The sequence below is a fragment of the Rhinopithecus roxellana genome, chromosome 18 (assembly GCF_007565055.1).
Source record: "Rhinopithecus roxellana isolate Shanxi Qingling chromosome 18, ASM756505v1, whole genome shotgun sequence".
Classification (NCBI taxonomy): Eukaryota; Metazoa; Chordata; class Mammalia; order Primates; family Cercopithecidae; genus Rhinopithecus; species Rhinopithecus roxellana.
Window position 1 is genome coordinate 78,683,333 of NC_044566.1, and position 12,746 is coordinate 78,696,078.

General features: G+C 38.0%; 1 protein-coding gene across 2 annotated transcripts in view; it reads right to left on the reverse strand.

Annotated features, from left to right (window-relative positions):
• The window catches only part of TBC1D4 (TBC1 domain family member 4), a 129,959-nt gene that overhangs the window by 60,260 nt on the left and 56,953 nt on the right, over window positions 1-12,746 (reverse strand). For both annotated transcript variants that reach the window (XM_030922342.1, XM_030922341.1), the window contains one exon: window positions 4,636-4,768. In XM_030922342.1, coding sequence (XP_030778202.1) covers window positions 4,636-4,768 — 133 coding nt within the window. The remainder of the gene's footprint in view (window positions 1-4,635; window positions 4,769-12,746) is intronic.

The window sequence follows — 12,746 nt, forward strand, 5'->3', positions numbered from 1 at the left end:
GCATGTTAATGTAGGAAACCAACATTAGGATAATCGCTCTATCTCCATGATACTCAGCATCACTTTTCAGGTTCACATTCTGAGGTCTGGTCCTTGGGAAACAGTGATCCCCTTCGATGCCACCCCCTCAATTCACTTTGGTCCACAGAGATGGCTGACTCTGTTCCTCCTGGGATAAACAGTAAGAGTGAACACAGGACAGATGATGAAGGCTCACATACACATACTTATCTACTCTATTTTTATCTTATTTTTGTCATTAAAAATAAAACTCAATGCAGCCAGATGTATTGACCAGAATACTCCAATTCTGAATGAGCGAAATAAAATACTATTATATGGTACTCTAAAATATCTTTCTCACTAATGATACTTTTATTAATTTGTTTATCTAAATGTGATCCTTCTTCCAGCTCTGTACTTTGTACCCAAGCATAAAACAAACTTAGAATTCACAGTTATCTTACTTAGATGAAAGTAACTCTTCGGAAAATGCACAGATACCAGAAGGCTTCCAGGCCCTGAGGGTTCCTGCCTTTGGATACTCTCTTAGACAGAAGGTATCAAGGTGCTTTGGAAAACAATTGTGCAAGTCCAAATCCTGGCTCTGCCCCTTCCCAGCAACGTGAATACAGCAGTTATTACCCCACTACGGGTCTCAGTGTCTCAGCTGCCTCCTGTGTAAATGAGATTCCATTTTTTCATATGGACAGAACGAGCTAATACATGCGAAACACAATAGTGCCTCGCACATGGAGAGGCCTACAGAGGATCTGCCTTACTGTTACTACTTTTGTTCTTACTCTTAACATCAGAGTACTGCGCTGTCTTCCTGCTATCTTTACCCAACATAAAAAGCAGGAAGGAACAAATCCTATCAGACAGTGTGATCGAAGGCCTTAGGAAAACAACCCTGAGTGACTCACAAGTCCTTCTTTTCACTCCCTTCAGATACGCGCATGCCTTGCAGTGCATAAAGCTCAAGTATCAGAGTCCCTTCGCGATACTGGGAAGGGCCCTAATAATTCTGAATTCATAATTGTTTATTACTTTTCTTTTTTCTTTAAAAAGGTATCTAAAACTGGCCGGGCACGGTGGCTCACGTCTGTAATCCTAGCACTTTGGGAGGCCAAGGCAGGCAGACTGCCTGAGCTCAGGAGTTTGAGACCAGCCTGGGCAATATGGTGAAACCCCATCTCTATGAAAATACAAAAAAAAAAAAAAAAAAGATATCTAAAGCTATAAAAACATCAGGCTCCAGAAAATGAAGATCCAGCTATATATCTACACAGAATCCTTTGTGTAAGTAATAGCTCCCCTATAGGTTTAGAGCCAGCTTCTGACAAAGACTGACTACTTTTAGGACAACTTAAAACTTCTGTTTTGTAATAGAAAATATATTTTAAAACACACCTAGAGTCTGTTTAAATAATTTTAAAAACAGAAATACAAAGTTGTTTCTTTACTCCTATGTTTATAACTTTGCCTACATAGAACTAATTTATTTTACAGTGTATGGTTTGAAAAATAAAATTTAAGAAGGAAAATATTACTTATAAACAATGGGGTAAGGAATATTTGGAAACTCTCTGCAACTCTTCTGTAAATCTAAAAGTAGATCAAAGTTTTGTGTTTTTTCATATACTAAGTTCTGGGATACATGTGCAGAATATGCAGGTTTGTTACAAAGGTATACATTGTGCCATGGTGTTTTGCTGCACCCATCAACCCATCATCTACATTAGGTATTTCTCCTAATACTATCCCTCCCCTAGACCCCCACTCCTCGACAGGCCCCGGCATGTGATATTCCCCTCCCTGTGTCTGTGTGTTCTCAATGTTCAGTTCCCACTTATGAGTGAGAACATGCAGTGTTTGGTTTTCTGTTGCTGTGTTAGTTTGCTGAGAATGATGGTTTCCAGCCTCATCCATGTCCTCGCAAAGGACACAAACTCATCCTTTCTTATGGCTGCGTAGTATTCAATGGTGTATATGTGCTGTATTTGCTTTATCTGGTCTATCATTGATGGGCATTTGGGTTGGTTCCAAGTCTTTGCTAGTGTGGATAGGGCTGCAACAAACATATGTGTGCATGTGTTTTTAGAACAGAATGATTTATAATCCTTTGGGTATATACCCAGTAATGAGATTGCCGGGTCAAATATTATTTCTGGCTCTAGATCCTTGAGGAATTGCCACACTGTCTTCCTGAAAGTGATGGAGTGTAGATCAAAGTTTTTGAAAAAAAAATTTACGGCATTATACTATGTTTTTTTCCACATATACAAATATATGCTGTATATGTTGTTAAGCAAATTATTTTTTCACTCAACAATACAATTTTAAGATGCATCCATGTTGACATATAGTTCCAATGCCTTCCTATTAATTGCTTCATTATGTGAATATACTACTAATTATCCCATTGATCAACATCTAGATCATTTCCAATTTTCCATCATTTACAAATAACAAAACCTTTTAAATGTCACCTTCTGTACTTTCATATAAGAGTTTTTCTTATCAAGACATGGAACTTCTAGATAACAGAGTATGTGCAATGTTAGGTTAATGAGTTTATATTAACTGTCCCCCCAAAATGGCTGTAGCAATCTCTACTTCCATCAGTATTACACAAACGTATTACACAACCATACAATTTCTCCAACAGTTAACCTGATGAGTATCTTATTGTTTCCATTTTCATTTCTCTGACATCCAGTAAGGTTCAGCATCCTTACATTTCCCTTCTTGGAACTTTTAATTTCCTTTTCTGAGAAGTATTTTTCAGTATGACTTATACAATTTCCTACTGCGTGGTTTAATCTTTTTCTTATAGGTTTTACAAATTTTGGATTCCAATCTGCTATCTCCTTGTTTGTTACTGATCATATAACTCCCAAACATTTACTGTTATGTAAACACTTTAAATTTTCATAAAGTCAAATATGTCAGTGTCTTCTTCTGATTGTTCTTGAATTTCTGTGTCTTAATAAATCTCCCTTCAAGAAATAAGAATAATCTTCTTGTTTTCTTTTAATAGTTTTAGTATTTTGTTTGTTTACAGTGAGGACTTTGATCCATCTAGCATGTATTACTAAGCAGGATGAATATAAGCAATCTTTGCCCTTTTGGATGGCTAATTGATCCAACACCATCTCCTGAGTAACTGGCACCCCCTGACACACAGATTTACAGGCTTCCTTTACCACACAGCTAAGAATGTTCCATTTTTGTAAATGCTTTATGTGTTTGAAAATAATGTACATTCTGCAAAATTATAATTCTAATTGTTTAAACCTATTACATTGAAATAGTCTTTGGCTGGGCACAGTGGCTCATGCTTGTAATCCCAGCACTTTGGGAGGCCAAGGCAGGAAGATTGCTTGAGACTAAGAGTTTGATACCAGGCTGGGCAATATAGTGAGACCCCATCTATATAAAAAGTTTTTTAAAAAATTAGCCGGGTGTGGTGGCACACACCTGTAGTCCCAATTACTTGGAAGGCTGAGGCAGGAGGATTGCTTGAAGCTGGTAGGTAGAGGCTGCAGTGAGTCGTAATCACATCACTGTACTCCAGCCTGGGCAAGAGAGCAAGGCTGTGCCTCAAAACAAACAAACAAACAAACAACCAAAAAAAAAAAAAAAAAAAAAAAAAAAAAAAAAAAAAAAAAAAAAAAAAACTTGTGTTTGATGATACAGTTGTGTAAATATTCAATGAATACTGTTATTCTTCATTGATTCTGCCCTGTGCCTATGATTCTGCTGCCTACTGAACAGAAATCACGATTTGCATTTACAGTGTCTAGACCAATCTCTGCTATGTTTATTACTAATTTGCACTCTTCCCATCTATTATAACACCTGTCATAACGAATTACATTTATTTGCTAATATACCTGTCTCCCACTCCAGACTGTAAGCTTCTTGGGATTAGTCCATGTCTCAATCATTTCTGCATCTCCCAGTGCCTGGACATTGCCTGGTCCAGAGAAGACATTTCACTAGTGTTTATTAAATTGTGTTTTTTGTCTTGTATAGTAGTTTTCAAGCTTTTTCATGTTGTTGTTAGTAAGAGATAATGAAATGAAAAGGAAGTTGAGTCACAGGATCATCTCTTTCTCATGCCCTTCACTCCTTCTCAGAACATATTTTAAAAAAAACTGCTTTATATTATCACCTCTATTATCTCTGTCATTGACAAATATCCTTCAAAAGCCAAGCAGGCTTCATTAAAGTTCTACATTTTTAGAATAGGAACTCATCATCAAATAAGGGAGAAAAGGGGAAATATTAAATAATCACTTGACATTCTGTGATGGTTTTGTCTCTCTTCATTCATTCAGCAAATATTTGGTCAGTTCCCACCATGTACTTAGCAGTCTTAAAAACTGTGGGAAATACAAATACCTTCTTGAGTTTGCCTTTAAAAATGAGAGAGAGAGACAGACAGAGGCAGCGTGTGAAGCACCTAGCAGAGATTGACAGCACACTCATTTGAGTGAACATGAGAAATGATTCTTTGGGTCCTTGTTTCATATTGAAACAAAGAACTATTCAATGACAACAGGGACTTTCTCATTTCCCAAATGCCAAAGCAAACTTCTCTTTTGCCAAGGCCACATAAAACTGTACCTTCGATCCTTTCACAGAGCTTATGCAAAGAGTGCATCGGGCAGGCCTCACACAGTTTAATCTGCGTCTTGGCACTCTGCAGGGCAGCCGCCGTACTGAAGGCCTGTTTCAGAGTCAGCATCACCTCATCAACCTACAGGAAGAAACAAAACTCAGGTCTACAAAAGTTGGCTTGCATGGCAACATTCAAAATTCAACAGCAATGTGAGCCTGTGTTGATGCTGACGAAATAAAAAATAATAGAATTTTGATGACTAGAGTAGAGGCTAGCAGAGAGAAAATACTAAGTCTTGGAGTTAGATGTTTCATACATATAATTGAAAGCTGGATGAAATAAGATTATTTCGATGTGTGTAATATAATACTGGTCTGTTAATTTAAATTTAATGACATTTTCAAATCGCATTGAGGGCTATGCCATCAAAGAGTTTAATTAGCTAATCCTTCTGTTTAATTATACGGCTTATCAGATAAAGATCCTTTTGGAAGTTTTGTCTGCCACTTATATGAAACAACAAAATAGGTCCAACATTCACTTTGTTAATAGGTATCCTATGCACTTTACTCTTCTGGATTACTTGTAGTGTAAAAGCAAACAAAAAGTGTTAAGTACGGTTCTGGATAAAAACAAGTTCCATTTAAACAATGGTGGGGAAAGTCTGTGAACAACAATGGCTTATCCCTGTAACTTCTGATTGATTATCATTCCACTTCTGATTTGTGACACTAAGAAGGTCTTAAAACACAGAGGCATCTAACAGCTGAGTCTCACCAGTTAGACTGGCAGCTTGCAAACTACCAGCTACCTTCTTTTTTGTTCATCCATGACCTAGTCAAAAAGTTTTAATCTAGCCTTTTTACTTCCTGGATGCTTCTTTGAAACCAATTAACAGCTCATCTCCATGCATTGTTAAACCAATTTTCGGTTGTATCTCCTTCTCTGTAAACAATCACAAATGTAAAGTGTCATTTTCCTACACTCTGTAGGTCTTAAATCAAATTATGAAACCTGCATGACACAGCCATTGAGCACTAAGGGCCTCATCCGAACTAGCTTTGATATTCAAAACCATTTACCATGCTTTGTAAGCACATTTTTACATTCTCTTTCCCCTTCCCCATGGCCTGATTTAAGAATAAATTATTATTTAAAGAATGTAATCTATTTTTACATTTGAGTATATGAGGAAACTGAAATAAACAGAGACTATTCTTCTACTATGTCTGAAAGAAGAGATCAAACACCAAGCGGTCAGTCATTATTCAATTATGTTTTATTATATCACCAACCTTAAGGCTTATGAATTTCTTATCATTCCATTAATAAAAGTAATTTTTCATAAAATGTTATTTTATACTATATGCAAAAAGTAATACTTTCTAATTCTTCAAAATAAAAGGACTACATCTTTAATGACTTTGCATTTTTATTTCATTTGCCTTGTTACGCATTCAAAAGCTACTTGTGCAGATGTTCAGTTATTTCTATTTTCTTGTTTCTCATTTATTTTAAACACTGAAGGGGTTAGCAATCTACTAGTAACATAAATAGCTTCCACATAAATTATTTGTGATTTAATAATACCGCCTTGTAAAAGGTATCTAGTAGAAATATTGAACTTTTGATGTTTTCGCTATTTCTGGGTGAAACAAGAGGTCATGGTGTCTGAAATGTAGCTACCAATTTCTCCTGTACACAAATATTACTAAAAACTTATTTGACTTCTAAAATTATAAATACTTTATTTTCTAAAATCTATCACTTTTCGCAAATGACCTACAAGTTTTTTATTATTATACTTTAAGTTCTAGGGTACATGTGCACAATGTACAGGTTTGTTACATATGTGTACATGTACTATGGTGGTGTGCTGCACCCATTAACTCGTCATTTACATTAGGTATATCTCCTAATGCTATCCCTCCCCCCTCCCCCCACCCCACAATAGACCCCGGTGTGTGATGTTCCCCTTCCTGTGTCCAAGTGTTCTCATTGTTCAATTCCCACCTATAAGTGAGAACAGGCGGTGTTTGGTTTTTTGTCCTTGCGATAGTTTGCTGAGAATGATGGTTTCCAGCTGCATCCATGTCCCTAACAAAGGACACGAACTCGTCCTTTTTCATGGCTGCATAGTATTCCATGGTGTATATGTGCCACATTTTCTTAATCCAGTTTATCATTGATGGACATTTGGGTTGGTTCCAAGTCTTTGCTATTGTGAATAATGCCCCAATAAACATACGTGTGCATGTGTCTTCACAGCAGCATGATTTATAATTCTTTGGGTATATATATATATATACCCAGTAATGGGATGGCGGGGTCAAATGGTATTTCTAGTTCCAGATCCTTGAGGAATCGCCACACTGTCTTCCACAATGGTTGAACTAGTTTACAGTCCCACCAACAGCATAAAAGTGTTCCTATTTTTCCACATACTCTCCAGCACCTGTTGTTTCCTGACTTTTTAACGATCGCCATTCTAACTGGTGTGAGATGGTATCTCATTGTGGTTTTGATTGGCATTTCTCTGATGGCCAGTGATGATGAGCATTTTTTCATGTATCTGTTGGCTGCATAAATGTCCTTTTTTGAGAAGTGTCTGTTCATATCCTTTGCCACTTTTTGATGGGGTTATTTTTTTCTTGTAAATTTGTTTGAGTTCTTTCTAGATTTTGGATATTAGCCCTTTGTCAGATGAGTAGATTGCAAAATTTTTTTCCCATTCTGTAGGTTGCCTGTTCACTCTGATGGTAGTTTCTTTTGCTGTGCAGAAGCTCTTTAGTTTAATTAGATCCTGTTTGTCAATTTTGGCTTTTGTTGCCATTGCTTTTGTTGTTTTAGACATGAAGTCCTTGACAATGCCTATGTCCTGAATGGTATTGCCAAGGTTATCTTCTAGGGTTTTCATGGTTTTAGGTCTAACATTTAACTCTTTAATCCATCTTGAATTAATTTTTGTATATGGTATAAGGAAGGGATCCAGTTTCAGCATTCTACATATGGCTAGCCAGTTTTCCTAGCACCATTTATTAAATAGGGAATCCTTTCCCCATTTCTTGTTTTTCTCAGGTTTGTCAAAGATCAGATGGCTGTAGATGTGTGGCATTATTTCTGAGGGCTCTGTTCTGTTCCATTGGTCTATATCTCTGTTTTGGTACCAGTACCATGCTGTTTTGGTTACTGTAGCCTTGTAGTATGGTTGAAGTCAGGTAGCGTGATGCCTCCAGCTTTGTTCTTTTGGCTTAGGATTGACTCAGCAATGTGGGCTCTTTTTTGGTTCCGTATGAACTTTAAAGTAGTTTTTTCCCAATTCTGTGAAGAAAGTCATAGGTAGCTTCATTGGGGATGGCACTGAATCTATAAATTACCTTGGGCAGTACGGCCATTTTCACGATATTGATTCTTCCTATCCATGAGCATGGAATGTTCTTCCATTTGTGTCCTCTTTTATTTTGTTGAGCCGTGGTTTGTAGTTCTCCTTGAAGAGGTCCTTCACATCCCTCATAAGTTGGATTCCTAGGTATTTTATTCTCTTCGAAGCAATTGTGAATGGGAGTTCACTCATGATTTGGCTCTCTGTTTGTCTGTTATTGGTGTATAAGAATGCTTGTGATTTTTGCACATTGATTTTCTATTCTGAGACTTTGCTGAAGTTCCTTATCAGCTTAAGGAGATTTTGGACTGAGACGATGTGGTTTTGTAAACATAAATCATGTCATCTGCAAACAGGGACAATTTGACTTCCACTTTTCCTAATTGAATATCCTTTATTTCTTTCTCTTGCCTGATTGCCCTGGCCAGAACCTGCAACACTATGCTGAATAGGAGTGGTTAGAGACGGCATCCCTGTCTTGTGCCAGTTTTCAAGGGGAATGCTTCCAGTTTTTGCCCATTCAGTATGATATTGGCTGTGGGTTTGTCATAAACAGCTCTTATTATTTTGAGATACGTCCCATCAATACCGAATTTATTGAGAGTTTTTAGCATGAAGGGCTGTTGAATTTTGTCACAGGTCTTTTCTGCATCTATTGAGATAATCATGTGGTTTTTGTCTTTGGTTCTGTTTATATGCTGGATTATGTTTATTGATTTGCGTATGTTGAACCAGCCTTGCATCCCAGGGATGAAGCCCACTTGATCATGGTGGATAAGCTGTTTTGATGTGCTGTTGGATTCGGTTTGCCAGTATTTTATTGAGGATTTTTGTATCAATGTTCATCAGGGATATTGGGCTAAAATTTTCTTTTTTTCTTGTGTCTCAGCCTGGCTTTGGTATCAGGATGATGTTGGCCTCATAAAATGAGTTAGGGAGGATTCCCTCTTTTTCTATTGATTGGAATAGTTTCAGAAGGATTGGTACCAGCTCCTCCTTGTACCTCTGGTAGAATTCAGCTGTGAATCCATCTGGTCCTGGACGTTTTTTGGTTGGTAGGCTATTAATTATTGCCTCAATTTCAGAGCGTGCTATTGGTCTATCCAGAGATTCAACTTCTTCCTGGTTTAGTCTTGGGAGAGTGTAAGTGTCCAAGAATTTATCCATTTCTTCTATATTTTCTAGTTTATTTGCGTAGAGGTGTTTACAGTATTCTCTGATGGTAGTTTGTATTTCTGTGGGGTCGGTGGTGATATCCCCTTTATCATTTTTTATTGTGTCTACTTGATTCTTCTCTCTTTTCTTCTTTATTAGTCTTGCTAGTGGTCTATCAATTTTGTTGATCTTTTCAAAAAAACAGCTCCTGGATTCATTGATTTTTTTTGAAGAGTTTTTGTGTCTCTATCTCCTTCACTTCTGCTCTGATCTTAGTTATTTCTTGCCTTCTGCTAGCTTTTGAATGTGTTTGCTGTTGTTTCTCTAGTACTTTTAATTGTGATGTTAGGGTGTCAATTTTACATCTTTCCTGCTTTCTCCTGTGGGCATTTAGTGCTATAAATTTCCCTCTACACACTGCTTTAAATGTGTCCCAGAGATTCTGGTATGTTGTGTCTTTGTTCTCACTGGTTTCAAAGAACATCTTTATTTTTGCCTTCATTTCGTTACGTACCCAGTAGTCATTCAGGAGCAGGTTGTTCAGTTTCCATGTAGTTGAGCGGTTTTGAGTGAGTTTCTTAATCCTGAGTTCTAGTTTGATTGCACTGTGGTCTGCGAGACAGTTTGTTATAATTTCTGCTCTTTTATATTTGCTGAGGAGTGCTTTACTTCCAACGATGTGGTCAGTTTTGGAATAAGTGCGATGTGGTGCTGAGAAGAACGTATATTCTGTTGATTTGGGGTGGAGAGTTCTGTAGATGTCTTTTGGTTATACTTTCCCTGAATATTTAGGTCTGCATCTGTGGAGTTTACATTTTCTTCATTTGTAAGTAGCAGTCTACGTGTACTTTTTTCACACTCTTTAAACCCTATTTTAGAGAAAGCACTTTTGAAGAAATAATGTTTTCTACAAATCTCAAGGGTTGGTTAAACAAGATTAAGCTGCCTGCCTACAACTATTTTAAGAAAGAAAGAAGAAAGAAAGGAAGGAAGGAAGGAAGGAAGGAAGGAAGGAAGGAAGGAAGGAAGGAAGGAAGGAAGGAAGGAAGGAAGGAAGGAAGAAAAGGGAGGGAGAAGGAAAGAAGGGAGAAGGTTGGGAGAGACAAAGGGAGGAGAAAAGGAAGAACTGATCATCTAAACTTCCAGCATAGCCCTCCAGGGCCCGTCAGAACACTACCCTGTTTACAAATTCATAGCAATTATTACAAAGAAGCAAAAGAAAATGCTAATTGTGCATTCTTGGTACTCAGAGAAGGTAAATCAGCATGCGTGGTGTTGCAATACATTGTTTTACACAAGCCACATCACTCCTAACACTGCTTAGACTGATAATATTTAATTGACTGCTTTGTTTTGGTCTATGTATCAGCTCCTTAAGCAATCCTCCATTATGAAGGAAATTTACGTTTAATTTTTCTTGAGACTTGCAGTTCTGATGCCTCACTATTCAGTTAAGATGCTTACTGATAAAATTAAACATGGTTTGAAAGATCCCAGCATAGTCCTGTTCTTAAGAATAATTATGCCAAACCTCAGATTCTGACACAGCTTCAAGCAGTGGGAAGGCATTCACAGCCAGTCAAGTCTGTTGCCTTAGTCACAGATCACGCTAGGTGGAAAAATGCAGCATGTTCCCAGACTTTCTATTATGATTCCCTGTTTCCAAAACTCATTCTACATGCATGAATGCAAAATGAAAACACTGAAAACTAAAAACAAAACAAAACCTGTAAAAAGGATTAGAAGTAACAAAGTTTTACGTCATTTTCCTTTTAGTGCAAGTTCTCCAGAGATCACAGATTAAACCAGCACCTAGAAAATGATTGCCTGAAGTTAAGAGTAATGCAGTCATTCAATCACTCAAAGTACAAAAGTACCAAGCACCTGCTATCCTAGAACCTCCATGACACAACACGTAAAAGAGATAGTCCAAAATCTGTGCAACTCACAATCAAGTAGAATAGGTGGTTATGCAACAGATGAGTGAGTGTGGGGATTGGCAAGAACTGTTAGAGACCTAGGAATAAAGTATAGTAAGAGAACTAACAATAGCACAACTAAAGGAGGCAATTCCTGCAAAACAGGGGGTCAGGAAAGACTTCAGTAGGATGTGATATGTAAGCTGGGGCCTGAAAAATATGCAGTAGAAAAGAAAGGGAATGGTACTCAGGGTATAGTAGGGCAGAGCCAGGCTTGCTTCACTTCCAAAATTAAAAGCAGTAAAGAAAAGAGATAACTAAAGCACTACACACTCTCCTTGCTTAGTAACAGCCAGATTCTTGAGGCTGACATGGCCTCCTTCCCAGCTGGACAGTATGAAAGGCAGCACGCCCTGGTTCTGGCATCCTCTGACGTGGTACACTCCTCACTCCATGCAGTGAATGGTGACCTCTAAGTTTCAGCTGTAGTACTGTGAGCCATAGTGGGCCTTCAGAGAGCTGCAGCCTCTCACTCAAGTCCTTACATCCCATGAACTAACCAACATGTGTGGGTTTCAGTAGCAAGTCAAACTAAAAGCAGTATCACACCAACCATCAAAGCGGTCTTTGTGGTCTGACCCAGAGAAGAGCTTGTAAGACGAACGGCGTGTGTGAGTAAGGTCACGAAAGGGCATGGCATTCCAGTCTACGTGCAGATGAGGCTAGAGAATGAAGTGAGCCCCGCTGTGTGCTACACAATTTGGATTTTGTCCCTTAACAGTGAGGCATAAACCAGGTTCCAAGGAGGAAATTTTGTGAAAAATAAAACTCTAGCACAATGTAGAAAATGAAGAGATGGCAAATTAAACCAGTGGCAGGATTACTAGTTAGGACACTAACACTTACACAAGGGCCAAAGTGAAGAAGATGAATGCCTAGAATCAGGCAGCAAAGAAGAAAAGTGGGAGAATGGAGAAAAGAGACATTCTTCTCTTTCAGTCAATAGGATTTGATGAACAACTGCATATAAAATGTGAAAGAGATACATTAGCATTTCTAAGTAGAGAAGTTAGGTAAATGGTGCTTCCAAAATAAAACATATGGGGTATATGATAGGTTTTAGAAAGGTAGCAGAGTGGGGGATCCAGAACGTGGTAGAAGGATCAGCCCTAGAGTAGAGGAGGGACACAGAGAAGGAGTGAGGTGTGAGCGTGCAGGGAATGGGTGGGGAGTGGGGCGTGTGTGGAATAACATCCTAGGATATCACTTTCTACCAAACTCTTACTTTGTTGGCATTCTCTAATGTTAGGTCATCGGTTTTCTTTGGCTTTCTTTCTTTTTCTTCCCCCAGTTCTATCTAACCTGTCTTGCACTGTCATTTACACAATGACAATCTCAAATTTCTATCTCAAGTCCTAAATGCAACCTATTTAGCAACAGTCCCTGGATATCAACATGTGGATATTTCATACGTATGGTTATTTAGAGGAAGGACAAAACTCAAATGGAACTCTCAAGAATAGGAAACTGTTAGAGATGGGAGTTTTATATCTTTTAGAGAAAAAGATGAAGGCCAGAGGCTGCTGGTCACAAAGTGCCTTTGAACAAATTCACTCCTACTTCTTCATTATTTCTAACCTCGGTGTCCACACTGGGAACG